Source organism: Leuciscus leuciscus (genome assembly GCF_965113295.1).
Source record: "Leuciscus leuciscus genome assembly, chromosome: 17".
NCBI classification, from domain to species: domain Eukaryota; kingdom Metazoa; phylum Chordata; class Actinopteri; order Cypriniformes; family Leuciscidae; genus Leuciscus; species Leuciscus leuciscus.
The window spans coordinates 33,490,781-33,507,626 of record NC_138741.1 but is presented as its reverse complement, the minus strand read 5'-3'; the positions used below and the strand labels follow the sequence as shown (position 1 = coordinate 33,507,626).

At 41.1% G+C, this 16,846-nt stretch overlaps 1 protein-coding gene across 5 annotated transcripts in view; it reads left to right on the top strand.

Moving 5' to 3' along the window:
* The window catches only part of myt1lb (myelin transcription factor 1-like, b), a 148,159-nt gene that overhangs the window by 95,611 nt on the left and 35,702 nt on the right, over nt 1–16,846 (top strand). For all 5 annotated transcript variants that reach the window (XM_082143415.1, XM_082143416.1, XM_082143414.1 and 2 more), the window contains exons 8-12: nt 764–898; nt 5,388–5,478; nt 11,652–11,759; nt 12,618–12,835; nt 16,540–16,835. In XM_082143415.1, coding sequence (XP_081999541.1) covers nt 764–898; nt 5,388–5,478; nt 11,652–11,759; nt 12,618–12,835; nt 16,540–16,835 — 848 coding nt within the window. The remainder of the gene's footprint in view (nt 1–763; nt 899–5,387; nt 5,479–11,651; nt 11,760–12,617; nt 12,836–16,539; nt 16,836–16,846) is intronic.

The following is a 16,846-nucleotide window of genomic DNA, read 5'->3' as shown; positions in this document are numbered from 1 at the left end:
TGAAGATAATTTTGTCCACTTTCAACCACTTCCAGAGGTCATCGAGAACACATTCGACCGGATTGCTTTCGCAGTGTAAACGCTCATGTGGACGAATGTGTTCAAACCGCCACAAAAGACCGACTTCTCTCCGTCTACTGACCTCATGCGTAACATTATGAGAAGAGCTCTAGCCAGACGGGGTTTAAAGTTTGGTTTGAAGATGAAAACATATCAAGCACAATGTTCTTTCATCATTCCTGATTTCTAACACACACTCACAGTGTTCGGCTGGTCTTGTGTCTGTCAGAGCAGAAACGAGAGCTGATGCTCTGTGTGTTTTTCCGTCGTCTCCAGTCGTGTTCATGTGGAAATTGTGTGATCTTATTTCATCCTTTACATCTAAAGATCTGAAAAAGCCCATACATTTACCCAGCCATTGACCCTCCCCTTGAAGAAATCAGGACAGAAGTGGTCGGAAGTGGACAAAAGACACGGATTAAAACACCAGGTGTAAACGGGAATGTGTCTCACTCGTCTACTTGTGATCCGATTGACCAAAACGCATCTTAATACCAGGAGTAAACAGAGCCCTTGAGTCCATGAAAGTGAAACTAAAGCTAAACTGAACATAATGTTGACGTGTGGTTGTTTTGCATGTCAGTCAGACAGTATCTTTCTGTCTGAGGCAATTCTTGGACCAGACTTTATCGGTCCTCTTGCAGATTTATTTCTAAACAAATGAGTCAATAATAATCCTGTGTGTGTGTGTGTGTGTATTCAGATTCTTCACGGTCGGGGAAAAAAGAAAGCCGCTGTCCAACGCCTGGCTGTGACGGCACAGGTCATGTGACGGGTTTGTACCCGCATCATCGCAGCCTGTCTGGATGCCCGCATAAGGACAGAGTCCCACCAGAAAGTAAGCACACTACCAGCTCTTTCTATACTTCAGTGCCACGTTTGCTTGCTTCTTCCTTTAAATCTTTGCTTTTTTTCATGCCAGCATAAATGAAAAGAGGTCATAATCATTGGATGACTGTGTGTCTGTATGTGTTTGTCTGTGGGAACCAGTCTTCAGTTCTTTCTGCATGCCGTCCTCCTCCACACTTACAACATCTGCTCATTCCTGTGCAATACCTCTTACCTTTTAGCACGTCCAGTTCCATCGTCCAAGTCAATGAGATTTTAGAATGGGATTTAGGTAAAAGCCTGAAATAAGATCTGTGGTGAACACAAGCTCAAGATGCGTCATTCCTGCAGCACTTTATACTTACTGATGTTTTGCTTTTCCTGCCAAAAATATTATCACTTCCTGGATGATGATGATGTCATTATAGAACAGGCTTTCTTTGTTGTTTTAAAGATGACTAACCAAAATAAAAGTGATTGAGGACATTTGATTGCTCATCAGTTGCCATAACATTAACCATATTCTTAAGAAAACATATTATGTTTAAAATTATTATTATTTTGGTATTTATCATTTATCATGTTAGAAATTCAGTACCTGTGGACTTGACAAAATGAACATACACTCAAACCAAAATAGTGAAATTACTTAAAATTCACCCCTGTTCTCTTCATTGAGATATTGTGATGAAAATAATTATAAACAATAATAATAAATCATATAATTTACATCATTCCGATGGACGTCATCTTTCTCTTTAGCTCTATCTGTCTAACAATGAAATTCAAAATCTGTAATTTAATTATATTTTTGGACAATTTTACACCTGAATGTACGAAGATTTTGTATTAACTTAAACTTTATTCTAAGTTTTCTTGAAATAATTTACAAGAACTTCATACACTATTTATACCTATATGAATGTTGCTATTGTTGAAGGAAATCTCTGGCGATGTAAAGACCCGACGTTGAGGAGCAGCCGTCGCAATATCTCAGACATGCATGAATGCGTTGATTGTTTCTGTTGGTAATTACGACGCTATCTTAATGGAGGCCAGTTTAATAAGTTGGTTAGATTTCTCATTTTGTTTTAGATGCTCAATTAAATCCAGTTGAATAAACTGTAATAATTATAATCTGATGAAAGAGTTACAGACAGGAAGAACGAGTGAGATTTCCTTCCATTCACCTTGAGCAAATCTCCCGTTAAAACATCTTTTACGTGATTCATTAAAATACATTAAAATGTGTGGGGGTTTTTTTATTCACAAATGAACCAGATGGCAATCAAACTGATGGCTTTGACTACAGACTGAAATCAGTTAACAAAAAGATTTGCTTTTAAAGTGTCCAGATGGCAAGGCAGTTTGTGAGCTGGTGCTGGGGTGGCAAAGCAGGGGCGTTTTTAGATGACCATCACATGACGTGTGTGACACACACTTACTGAAAGACTGTTTCGTTACGCTGGGTCACTTAGTGGCTGTTATTATCTTTAGCCAACTTTTTCCTACTAAAATGTAAAATGTACAGTTTTGTGAAAGTTTTTTGTAGACAGGTTTTAAAAAAAGTAAATTTCACATATGGAATTCAGTAAACTCTACTTAACTATGTTAAGTAAAATTAACAAAGAAAATAAGTAACTTTAACTTGGCCAGTAAAAGTTTTTTGAGTGATTTCTACTCAGTTGAAATATACTTTGCAGTACTTTTTACTCCAACAATATAGCACTGAATTGTACCATGCACTTTTACAGTGTTTGTTTTATTTTAAAACATGTAAGTAAATAATACAACAGATATTGTATAGACACCATGTTTACATTATAGACGTAAAGCAGTGTCCACCTGAACACTGAGACCTCAATACTTGGAGCACAATACACAATGATGGTAACATTTGATGAATCTTTTTTGAGTATGAATGTGTCATTTTGAGTAGAAAATTAACTTTAGATGTCACAAAATGTCAAGTTACTAAACCTAACAACAAATGCAATGACACAACAGTGTAAATAGAGCTGGAAGACAGCTAAAAATCAACCTCAGACCGTAGAGTTTGTTCACATTCATGCCCCAGTGCATGATGGGTACATCAGTATCAGAAAAGTTGAGTAGGTCCATCTGACCAATCAGATCACATTGTGCTTTTCAGAAGGAGGAGCTTCATAGAGACAGGAACTAAACAGAGCTGCAACAATGGAGAATATGGGAAAGAAAAAAATAAATAAATCAAGCATGAAAACTTATTCTAGTAGAGCCCAAAAACAAAATCAAGACTTTGTAAAAGGGCATAATAGGTCTTCATTAAATGAAGCACTCAGACACACAAAGACATGCATCTCTGTCGGTGGAGGTGAGCGGATCCCTCCTGCTCTTCAGTAATGAACATGTCAGAGTGTGTTGAAGATGAGGGTGAGGGATTAAGGAGCTGATAATGATGAAGATGAGCACCGGAAGAGTGCCGTTCTGCTCGCCCCGGCCCACACTCTCTGCCCCCAATCCAGCGTCCTAATGAACAGTAATCTAATTCCTGTCGGTCATGGGCAGAGAAGACAGAGACACGTACAGATGAATAATAGAGTCTGGGATCAGAGAGAGGGAGAGTTTGGGCAGGGATTTCATTGATTGCTGACGTGTGTTTAATGCAAATGAAAGACAAATGCAGAGCTGAAACAATCAAGAGCAGCAACACCTCACACCGAGTGACTGGATGCATGAGCTAACTTTAGCTGACAGCTTCAGCTGCTGATGAGAATATAATCAGGGATAGAGCTCTCCGTCAAACGTCTGTCTGCATCACTCACAACTGAACGCACTGGAGTGTGTTTTACTTACAGCAAGCAGCAGGGAATCTGATGAAAAAGAGGAACTAGAATAGAACAGAATGGAATGGAATGCAAGTATACTTGTAAGTGTACTATTTCAGTACTTCTTGTAACTAAAAGACGCACACTTTTTAGTTGATAAAAGTTTACTTTTAAGTGTACTTTAAAGGTCCCGTATTATGCCCCTTTTCACAAGATGTAAAATAAGTCTCTGATGTCCCCAGAGTGTTTATGTGAAGTTTCAGCTCAAAATACCCAACAGATCATTTTTTACAGCATGTTTAAATTGTCATTTTTTGGGGCTCAGAAAAACGCGCTGATTTGTGTGCCCTTTAAATGCAAATAAGCTGCTGCTGGACGACCCAGGGGGCGGAGCTTCATGAGCTCGCGCTCAGTCTCTCAGGACAATTTCATCTCATGGAATGATGATAATATCAGAAACTCTCAGTAACGGTGTTCATTTCGAGTCGAACAATAATGCCTACAGAGTCAGAGTGCTGTATAGAGATGAAACAGGTATGGTTTAGTAGTTTAATTACGGTTATTATAACGTATTTGTCATCTGCTTGTATGTATCCATTATTTATTAATAGCCTACAAGTCTGCTGATTCGGATCAGGTCCGAATGATGATCAAATATACTGATGAGTTTAATAAAGTTTATTGTACATCACACAAAAGATGAAGCATCAGTTTTACTTCAGAAAATCACCGTAAGAGCTGAGTAAACACACACAGTAAGTTATAAGAAGTGCGCAAGTACATAAACGAATTTCGGTAGAGTTGAGGGAGCATTCCTGTGGGCGGAGGCCGGTCAAAAAACTGTTCTAGTGACGTCATTAAAGAAGGAAGTAGAGGGATGTAGTCCAAACGAGCCGTTCGATGTAGGCGACTTCTGTTAAATAAAATATCTCGCTTGGCATTGAACTTTGAGCTTTATAATTTTACAGATACTATTTATGCTCTAACAGCAACATTACACACTAACTAAAGTTTGAAACATGGGATCACGAAGAACGGGACCTTTAAGTGTAACAGATGTAGTCTTGCTATTTGTTCTGTCAACTATACTACAAGTGAACATATGTATACTGTTAGTTTATTAGCTGTATACTTCTAGCCCACTCTGTAGGTTATGGAATACAAGTACACTTTGAAGTTACTCAGTAAACTCTCAGTAAAATAATTGTTATACTTGTAAGTTTTGACCTAAATATCATACTGTACTTATAGTTTACTATTTATATAATGTTTTGCACACAGTATATTATAATAGGTTCATATTTAGGTATTGATTGTTTATGCTTAAAATATACCTTTGACTGTAGAATAGAATGGAATAGAATAGAATGGAATAGAACAGAACAGAACAGAACAGAACAGAACAGAACAGAACAGAACAGAACAGAACTGAACAGAACAGAACAGAACAGAACTGAACAGAATAGAATAGAACAGAATAGAACACTTGTGTGATTTGTACCATGACTCACGCTGCATGGTTCATGTGCATGCCAGTGTTCTTCCATTAGCAGTGCCTTGCATGCCGCTGTTTGATGTCTCTCGTTCTGAGCGTGCTGGTGATAATGACGAGTGTTTCACACTAATGCTGATGACTAACTGTGGGCCTCTAACTCCTAATCTTTCACCCTATTTCTCTCGCCTGCTGTCAAGTTCTTGCAATGTATGAAAATGTTCTTAAGTGCCCTACGCCTGGCTGCACGGGCCGGGGTCACGTCAACAGCAACAGGAACTCTCACAGGAGGTGAGTTCCTCTCCGTCTGGATGAGAGAACCGCTCATATGTTCATTATTATCATCTTTATTCTGCAGTGTCTACGTTTAGAAAATCACAGCGTTGCCTATTTCCCCCCCGTTCTCTCAGCAAATTTTTCAGTTGTACCTTTGATTTCTGGAGGTACAAAGCATTAGTTTCTAATTTAATATATGCAGTTTCAAAGTCACCGTTCTTGGATAATAAATGTTAAGTATGTATTTTTTCTGTTAAAATACTTTCAATTTTAATAAATAGGTGTAATATATATACTTACACATTACATCAGGGTAAAAATTGTGTCAATGTCAATGTAAATAGAAATGTTAAGAGAAAAAAAAGAATTCAATTAATTATGAATAATTTACTGTCTGAATAATATGTTATCATGTAATCAATAAAAAGTAACTGTAATCTGATTATGATCTTAATATAATATAATATAATATAATATAATATTTTTTGAAATCTGATAGCATAATCCAGATTACATAAATTACTAACCAGCACTGTGTGGGAATATGTGTTTTTCTCAAAAAGTGGCTGACATGGGTGTGTTTGGGAAACCAGGTCGAAACTTTTTTTTTTGCAATTATGTTTGATGTTGCTAGTGATGTAAAAGTATAGACTACTACAAATGCACATTCCCTCAAGCAGCTTTTGAAACAGCACGTTGTTCTGTGGAAGGCGTTGTATGTGGATTGGGCTGATGAACTGGTTTGCGCAGTAATGCTCTCAGCGTCAGCCATTAGCACCTCACTGACACCTCGCCAGGGGAGATGGCCCACTCCAGACGGCCCTGAAACACACGCGCCAGGCACGACACTCACACACTCACCTCGCTTATACTGGCAAGAGTGAAATTACATTTCCTACGGCAGGAAACCTGGCAGCTTGCTTGCAGTTCATGTCATGGATCAAAGACACACACACACACACACACACACACACACACACACGCACACGCACACCTTCAGAAGCCTTTAATATCTCTGTGCTCTGAGCTCATGACACTACCTACACTGTAAAAATTATAATTTTTTTTTATTCCTCCAATATTATTTGTGATTACCCATTTCTGAGTGAAAACTTTAAATCATTTAAATCAAATTTTTTACTGTAGAAGAACATTGTGTTGCTATAAGGTTGCTTTTTATAAAAAAATGCTTTACTCAGCATTTTTATCTTGTTTTCCAGTACAAATATCTAAACATTCTTAGATATTTAGAAAAAAGAGAAAGAAAAAAAAGGGTTAGTTCACCAAAAATCGTCTCAGTTACGTATGTAACCCTCGTTCCCTGAAGGAGGGAACGGAGACGTAGTCGACATGTCGACTGATTGGGATCACGCTAGGGAGCCTGTCATCTTCGAGTATTGTAAAAACGAGCAAATGGACATTGGCGTGCGTGAATCACATCACACGCCCCGCCCCGCAGCGCGGGTATAAATACTGAAGTGGATGCACGCACCACTTGTTTTTCGCTGAGGAGCCGAGCAGACCCCGGTCAGTGGTGGTACAGCAATAGTGGCTAGGGGACTACGTCTCCGTTCCCTCCTTCAAGGAACGAGGGTTACATACGTAACCGAGACGTTCCCTTTCAGTCGCTCACGTTTGACGTAGTCGACTGATTGGGATCCTATTTAAACACCACTAGTGCTGTCACCTTCCAGTGCCTAGACAAAAGCCTCCCGGTCCTCCCGCATATTGAGGCAGATATAGTACAGGGGTTAGGCGAGGAAAGTCACTGCTGTTCCACAGGACCACTGGGAAAGCGTACCTTTTGTTGGAAGGCATACACTGCGGAAGCCACATCCTGCCCGAAGGAGGTAACATGAAGAATACACATATGGACTGAGCGAACTTAGCGGGCAGTACAACATATGCCATGTCACTGAGGTGGCCGATAACAGGGGGGAGACGCAACCAGTCAGTGATGGCAGGCTCTGCCGAGGGAAGGCACGGGCTTGCCGCAGGGAGTCAACCCGTCGAAGAATACACATATGGGATCGCCTTAGGGATCACAACATATGGACCCCACCTAACACAAGTTACCAAGCATACAAGTGATAGGTCTAGCATCGGACGCTCCGCCACGTTCAACGACCGAAGGGGTGAGGAGGAACTCAACAGGGTTCGGAAGAGGGAACTCAACTGAAGCAAAAAGGCGCACTTATCCAATCCATAGGAGGGGAATGGCGCAGCAAGCCGACACTATAAACCGGGCTAAGGTGAAGCTGGCTTCGTGTGAAGGGAGCCCACGGAAAGCGACCGGCTCGACACATAGGCTATTTTCGTAGCGAATGTGCTGGTGTCGCCCAGCCCACAGCTCTAATTCTGTCAGCGAGGCACTCTTGTCAGCACCCAGGAATGAGAAACACTCTCTTTTTGGAGGAGCTCACTACCCAGGTGGGCACGGTGCATTTTGGGAAAAACTCACCAAGATGATGGCAAGTACAAATTTTTTAGTGGGCCAACCTCTGCATGAAAACTGCCTTCCCTTCTGCTGGTTTCCGAAACAGACGAGAGCTGGAGAGATCCTCAGACTTTGCATTCTGTTCTGAATAACTGCAAGGCGGGAGGAGCAGAGAAAAGTCAGGGCTGGGTCTGCCTCCTCCGGGGTAGCGCTTACAGGCTCACCACCTGGTCCCGTCTTAAGAGAGAGGTAGGAACCTTGGGCACATATCCAGGCCGGGGTCTCATATTAATGAGAGTTAGCCGGCCGAATCCAGGCACGATTCGTTGACCAAAAATGTGTGCAGGTCCCTTACCTTCTTGATAGAGCAAGGGGAGGTCTCAGAGTGCAGTAGCACTGGAGATAGGTCCCGAGAAGGTACGGGAGGTATGTATGAGGTAAGGAAGGTATGAATCTTCCTCCAGCAAGGAAGATTCATCTCCTTGCATCGCTCAGGAACCTGAGAATCAAGTCGTACTTCTTATAGCTCTACTGCATCATGATGTGCGTTTTGTGGGTGGAACGGAAAAGCCACGCTCCGACCCATCTTCTGCAGGAAGGAAGCACAGAAGAGATCGAACACTCTCGGGGGTCTTCCTGTGAGAAGAACACCAACAACTAACAGGTTTTTCAGCTCTCGCTGAAGTGATAGTATCTACATTCCTTTTAGAGGTAGATAGCTGATCCACCGCAACGGAACCTGTATATCTCAGGTTCAGTGCGGGTGCCAACGGTGCCCCACCCCTGAGAAGTCTCTAGAGGAATGAGTCAGGAAGGCTGTCTGAGGAACGAGGTCCTAGTTGGGCCATTACGGGGCAACTAAGAGAACCTGCTCCTCTCTACCTGACTTAACACAGTGATGCGCAGGAGGGCTCACTGGGGAATTAATGCATCTTGCGTTGGCCCCAGCGTCAGCTGTATGCCAGTCTCTCCGTGTTTCATGTAGTAAACAACTGGAAAGGGGACGAGATCAGAGCATCTGCAACAGATGTAACTGTGCGGCCCCGAAGAATCCCTGACAGCTGGCAGTCTCCACTTTCTTCATCAACAGGCTGTCGTGAGCAGGCCGGAACAAGTGGAAGAAGCGACCTCAGAAGCTTCTGACTCCAAAGGAGGAGGTGGCAGGCGAGTTGTGAAATGCGAGGGAAATGAGCAACGGTCGCTGTACTGGGCAGTGCAATCTTGCTGAGCAGCGGCATCAAGCAAGGAAACTGCTATCAACTCGAGGCAATTGAATGCCAATGCAGTGGGATGTTCGCCCAAACCCTTTTTTACTGCATGCCCGTTATACATGGCCCCTGAGCTAGTGTTTAGTAGACACTTGTTCTATGAGCGTTTAGCCCGGAGAAACAAAAGGTCTGAACACTGCTGAGAGTTTATACCTTTCGTTGGAAGGCTGGAGCCACCTCAGTGACATGCCATATGTTGTACTGCCCGCTAAGTTCGCTCAGTCCATATGTGTATTCTCCATGTTACCTCCTTCGGGCAGGATATGGCTTCCACAGCATATGCCTTCCAACAAAATCACTATAGTCTGGGTACAATGAAACACAGGCCTTTTTTTAGAAGCCTATCTTCCATATATCCATATCGGCTGGAGGAACAGCTCGATCACAACCTTCGCCAGTAGGAAGCATTGACCGCACACACGACAGGCACAATTCGGAACACTGAGGTGTAACAAATAGCGCTGAACATGGGCGGGTGCCGGACGAACTGAATCGTGTAGCCGAGTCGGTCGGGAGCATCTTTCAGTGCTACAACGGACCGACACAGGGGGGCCAAGGTATCAGAGACGTACTCAGAATGAAGCAGCGAACTAGAGAACAGGGACCCTACTCTGAAGGCCCGAAGGCGGCCCGAAGCTGGGTCTGATTGTTTAACACCTGTCTCTAGGTAGCGGCAGAGAGTGCGTGAAAAGGTGTGACCGGGTCCTCGAATGCACTCAATTGCCAGCTAGTGAAGCCGAGTCTGTTGGTACGGAGGAACTGACTAGATCAGCCAGGAGCACCGTGTAGTGCTACAACTGAGCGATGCAGGGGAACCACGGATACCACAGACTTCTAGGCAAAAAATAGGGACCCAGCTCGGAAGGCCCGAAGGCGGCCCGAAGCAGGGTCTGAGTGTGTAGTGTCACTCCTACCTGTCTCTTCATGGCGGCAGAAAGTGCGTGAAAAGGCTTGACCGGGTCCTTGAACCGCACCCAACTGCCGGCAATGATACAAGAGGTATCTGAGGGGAGCAAGGCTTTACAGGGTCGCACACCACCAGTCTGGCCCTCTGTGAACCCGGGAACAGAGGAAACTGCTCTTTCTTTGAAGTGTGGGTACCGCCGGCTCCGCTGTTTTGGATCGCTAGACCGATCGCGCAAGCCGCAACGCTTGTGCTCCGGAGAGCCAAGTCAGTTGCAGTGCGGAGCTCACTCATGAGCGCACGGTCTAGGCTACCCTCGTGCATGTCCATGAGTGTCCTTGCCTGATAGACCTGTAACATCACCATGGCATGCAGAGAGAAAGCAGCTTGCCTGCAAGCTCTATAAGCTCCATCTGTAAGGACAGACGAAAACTCGCAGGCCCGCGAGGGGAAACGAGGCTCCCCCAACAAAGATGCAGCGGCCCCCGGACACAGGTGTGCCGCGACAGACCGCTCCACTGGAGGGAAAGCCACGTAACCTCTCACTGCTCCTCCTTTCAGGCCGTTTCAGCATAGCTGATAACTGTGGATCCGGCTCAGGCAACGTTGTACTCCCCGAAGGGGACAATTACATTACATTCTGTAATGGAAAGGCCAGCGCGCTCAGCAAGGGATTCCACCGGTAGCGGTGTGATGAAATCGTGAGGAGTCCACAGGGAATGGTTACCGGGCGGAAACTCCATCACTATCCTACGATCACCCAACTCACACCGAATGTCCATTGGCTCGTTTTTACAATACACAAAGATGACAGGCTCCCTAGCGTGATCCCAATCAGTCGACACTTCGACTACGTCGAACGTGAGCGTCTAAAAGGGAACTGTCCGTCTCTTCTGTCATTAAGTACTCACCCTCATGTCGTTCCAAACCCATAAGACTTCCGTTCATCTTCTGAACACAAATGAAGGTCTTTTTGATGAAATCTGAGAGTTTTCAGTCCCTCCATTGATAGCTACACAACTACCACTTTGACGCTTCAAAAAGTTCATAAAGAGAATGTAAAACTTATTCCAGTCCAAATTTTCTGATGAAACTTGATCGCTTAATATGATGAAAAGATTGAATTTAGGCTTTTATTCACATGTAAACATTGATCAGCGAACATAAACCGAACCTGCTTGATGCGCGAGAACAAACCTCATTGGTTGTTACTGAAGCTCAAACGTGCTGCGTAACACGAGAATGAACCTCATTGATTCTTGCCTGAAGCTCAAACGTGCTGCGTAACACGAGAATTAACCTCATTGGTTCTTGATGAAGCTCAAACGTGCTGTTTAACACAAGAATGAACCTCATTGGCAGATCTGAGAAGCAGAACATTACAATTCTTTCTTTATAATCTTTATGGATTATCGAATCTTACTTCTGATTTTAATTTCAATACAGCATAAACAAGATTATGGTATATCAGTGATGTGTCTAAGCTGCATAATTTTGCTGTTTGAAATGAGCATTTGTCACATATTGACAACGTGTCTTTGTAAAGCCATGTCCCTCACATTACTTTCTGTTCGTCCAGCCTGTCGGGTTGCCCAATAGCGGCTGCAGAGAAACTGGCCAAAGCCCACGAGAAACATCAGCCTTGTGATGGAGGAAAATCCAACCAGGCTTCAGATCGTGTGCTCAGGTAACAAACATTCTCATTGATGCTCTACCCTAGTGGGAAAAAAAGCTATAACAAAATGTATTTAAAATACATATATTTCATACTAAGTATACTACAATTATCATAAACATATTTACTGACATATCGCTTGAGACTTACTGATATAAATCTTATAATTCAACTTTATTTGGAGTACTTTTTTACACAATGCATGTTTCTTAATATTAAGCCTAAAATGTGTTTTAATATCACTATTAGTAATGATAGTATGATATCTGTCTTTAAATGCAAGATATTTAAAGTGGACCTAAAGTATACTAGCAATAGATCCACTTCCACAATCAAATATACTTAAGTATATCTTTAGTTGAACTTCAGCACTACTTCTGGATAACTAAAGTACATTAAGTACAAAATTAGTTGCTCCAATTTAGCAGACCTTAAGTATATAAATTGTGTATACCGAAAGTACAATTGCAGGGTATTTATTTTAAGTACATAAATATATAAATGTATTCGTAGTATACTTTGCATAAAATAAATGTTTTTCAAATATATTTGAGTATATTTTTTTCACTTGGGTGTACGCTGTAAAAACAAAAAAACAACAACAAACAACCTGTTTTTTTTTACAGAAAGAAAAGTTTATCACAAATAGCTTTTCCATAAGCTGAGATAAACATAATTATTCAAATTAAAAACATCACTGTAAATGATATGATGAATTTCCTGAATTTGCTTATTTGCTAGAACCTGAATATCTTACAAATAGGCACCAATTTGTGTTTAATTTTTCTGTGCAACGCTTATAAAATGGATAGTATGCACTGATCATTGGCAGGCAGACACATGATACAACATAAACTGTGTCTGTTTCAGGCCCATGTGCTTTGTGAAACAGTTGGAGATTCCTCAGTACGGCTACAAAAACAATGTTCCCACTTCAACCCCCCGCTCCAACCTGGCCAAAGAGTTAGAGAAGTACTCCAAAACCAGCTTTGACTACAACAACTACGACAGCAGCAACATCTACAGCAAACGGCACTCTGCTGCACCCAAGCTCCACGGTCGGGACACACTGCCCAAAAGTGATGAGGGTAAGACGTCTGCTCTATGACATCAATATGTGCAGCTGTTCAAAAGTCTAGGGTCGTGAGATTTTTGGGATGTTTAAAAAGATTCTTCTGCTCACCAAGGCTGCATTTATTTGATCAAAAATACAGTAAAAACAGTAATATTGTGAAATATTATTACAATTTAAAAGAACTTTTTTCTATGTGAATATAGTAAACTGTATTTTCAGCATAATTACTCCAGTCTTCAGTGTCACATGATCCTCCAGAAATCATTCTAATATGCTGATTTGTTGTTCAAAAAATATTTCTGATTATTATCAATGTTGAAAACAGTTTTTACTGCTTATATTGTTATGGAAATGTTTTCAAAAGAACAGCATTTATTTGAAATATAATCTTTTGTAACATTATAAATGTCACTTTTTACTGTCACTTTTTACAAGTTATTTTCATCTACACCCAAATGCCAGTGCTTTCCTCAGATTTAACTTTCGGAGCCATTTTTTGTCATTACTTTTAACCAAAAGAACCCAAGAAACCGCTGTACAGTGACAAATGTATTTAATGTCTATTTAGTTTTTATTACACTTTTTATTTAAGATTTATGTTTCTAGTGTACTAGCTGAACAAAAATATTTTAATTTTTTTTATAGTTTTTGTTAGTTTAAGGCTAACTCACCTCTTGTTCCTTAAAAATTTTCCTATGGGGTTTTATATTGGGGTTTTTCAATTTCTGAATAAGAGGTCTTTGGTAATGTTATGAACTGCTCGAGGACTTGGGTTGAAGGCAGAAGGTCAAACACACAGGAAAACAATCCAAATGAGCCAGAGGGCAGAAAACACAAGCAAAAGGATAATCCAGAAAATAGGCAGAGAATAAAAAAAAATAAAAAAAGACACCAGGATAAAGCTCAGAAAGGCAGTGTAATAATATACAAGACTTTGAAAAGAATGACTGAAAACACAGGGCTTATATAGGCAGAGTTAACGAGGTAATGAGACACAGCTAAAACCATTAAAGCATAATGAGTCCAGGCAAAGGGTTATGGGAAACTTGATGACAATTAGACATTTTGTTCTACAACGTAAACCTCACACCCCAAAAATTATTAGCTATTTACATATTAGAAACGTTTTATAAAATAAACATAACAGGTTGAAAATCTGTGTTTCCAATATGGGTGTGTTTTGTAGAGTAATACGTTCAAGTATCATCAAGTCATGTTTACCACAGACCTTTTGTTATTCATAAATTGAAAAACCCCATTATAAAACTCTATAGGGAAATCTCGAGGGAACCAGTTTTCCGGGTTTTGACGTCACACCTGCAGCTCTATAACCCTGGACTCTAGTGGGTTTTTGTGAAAGAATGAACTAAGTTCTCTTCTTGAGAAATGTCTATGTCTTCTTTTTCAATGCTAGATCTATTTAATTTACATATACTGTATGTCACTTGGTTTGATATTTTGTTGTCCAATGAATATGGACATTTTAAGCCTGTCTTAAGTGTGCTTTTTGGGGGCTGCTTTATGATCATTGTCATCACTATGACTCTTGAACATTTGACTGCTAAGGTCTGAGAAAGCTAGTTGCATTTCATGAACGTTGGGTGAGGAACTAAACCCCAGTAGAAAAGCCTCCGAGATCTTCCTTCACTGTATTTCGGAGGTATGGAAATGTATGGAAATGATCTCGCGGCAGATGCATAATGAATGAGGCGGTTTAGGCAAATCACAGTCTGGATTTAGGGCTGCTGCTAATTGCAATTCTGTGCGCAAGACTGTGAGATCCCCGGCCATGCTTTAATGACCAGACTGGAGGGAGAAGATAGAGGAAAAGGAACTCAAAAGAGAGAGAGAGAGAGAGGGATGGCAGCAGGACGCCCGGTGGGAGATGCCACTTTGATGCCCAGCTGGTGTTGTGGCTCATTGTGTCTTTTGTCAGACTATAGAGTGTCTCTCCGTCTCTCACTTACATCCCAACACCCCCCTCATCATTTAAAATCTCCTCATAATCATCAAAATCATCATAATAAACAAGCCATTTCCTCCTAAAGGGATTTGACTACAGACACTAAAACGTGAGGTTCTATGCACTTTATTTTACAGTACATGAACGTACGGTGTACTTACACAAGAAAGAACTGAGTAATAGAAGTGATAACACTTTATGGTAACACTTTATTTGACAGTGTCCTTGTTACATATGTTACATGTACTTACATTAGTATTAACAGTTAATTATGCATAATTACATGCAACTAACCCTCAACCAAACCTTAATCCTACCCTAACTCTGAGTACATGCACTTAATTAATATTACTCAGTACTTAAATATATAATTATACTGTAACAATGACACCGTAAAATAAAGTGTAACCCACTTTATTTTACAGTATCCGTTACACATCTTATATGTAGTAATAAAAGTAAATTATGCATAATTACAACCCTAAACCTAATTACTAAGTTCATGTTGTTAGTTAATATTACTTATTAATTATTTGATAATTACACTGTAGGACAACTTAAAATAAAGTGCAACCATATAAGGTAAGTACATCAACTTAGCATGGTTTATTATTAGGTTTAGGGATCAATTCTGAGTTAGTAGTTGCTAGCCAGATATTGTAATTACTATAGTAAGTACATAGTAATTACATGCAGAACAAGACTGTGACACATTATTTTAACCTTTTTAAGTCTGACATATAAAAATAATAGCGAGTGGAACAGTTTATTGAAATTTTAAGCACAATATAAAAAATAAATCTTTAAAAAAGGTTTGCCTGTGTGTTTTTGTTGAGTTTCATATTTGATACATCAGTCTTTTATGGCTCATATAGTCTGATATAGCGAGAACATGGAGCTCAAACTCAAAGAGGAAAACAACACATTTCAGAGGCCCAAACTGAGCAACAATGTACAATTTAGTGCAGTTGCTGATATTTATATGGGCAAAAAGAAGGATTCTGAAAATCTGATGCTTGTGATGTAAATCAGTGAGATCTTTATAACAGTGTACTTAAAGGTGCTCTAAGCAATGTCACACGTTTTTTAGGCCAAAACATTTTTTGTCACATACAGCAAATATCTCCTCACCATCCGCTAGCTGCCTGTCCCCTGAACACACTGTAACAAAACGCGGTGTCTGTAGACAGCCCAGGCTCCACAAACGGCAAGAAAAACAAACTGGCCCAGCCTGCAGTTTTTTTTAAATGGTTCAGGAAGCACGGAAGGGAGGGGGAGGGGGAGGGGATGGGATGAGGAGGAGGGAGGGTTGAGCTAGCCTCCGTTTTGTTTGACAATACTTCGAACGTCAACAAGAAGTGACGTCACCCATCATCGCTTAGAGCACCTTTAAAAAAAATGCATATACATATCAGCTGTCACTGCCAAATATCTCCCAGGGTTATTATAGTCTAATAAAACCATAAAAGTAATTACTTGAAAAATAAACATGAACTAAAATAAAATATTGCCACGGTAACATTTCTGATTTTCATGTTTAACTAAAATAACTGAAATAAAAATGACAAACTGAAAAAAATGACTAAAACTTGAACTAAAATGAAAATAAAAATATAAAAAAGTAAATTGAAACTATTAATGAAAATTATTATAGTATCTCAGTGCTAGCACAATAAAGCCAGTGTAGGATGTAGATGTGTTTTGTGATCTGTCCCATCTGTGTGTTAACGTCCCGGCTCTGTGTGTCCCGTCAGCGAAGCGCTACTGCAAGAGCTGGAGTTCGGCGAGCAGCACCTCGAGCAGCTTCGGGCCCAGCAGCAGCAGCAGCCTGAGCTGTGGAGGAGGAGGAGGAGGAGCAGGAGGAGGAAGAGGAGGAGGAGGAGGAGGAGGAGAGAGCAGCGCCAGCAGCACCTGCAGCAAGAGCAGCTTCGACTACACACACGACATGGAGGCGGCGCACATGGCGGCCACTGCCATCCTCAACCTCTCCACCCGCTGCAGGGAGATGCCACAGAGCCTGAGCGGGAAACCCCTGGACATCTGCACGCAGGTACACACACG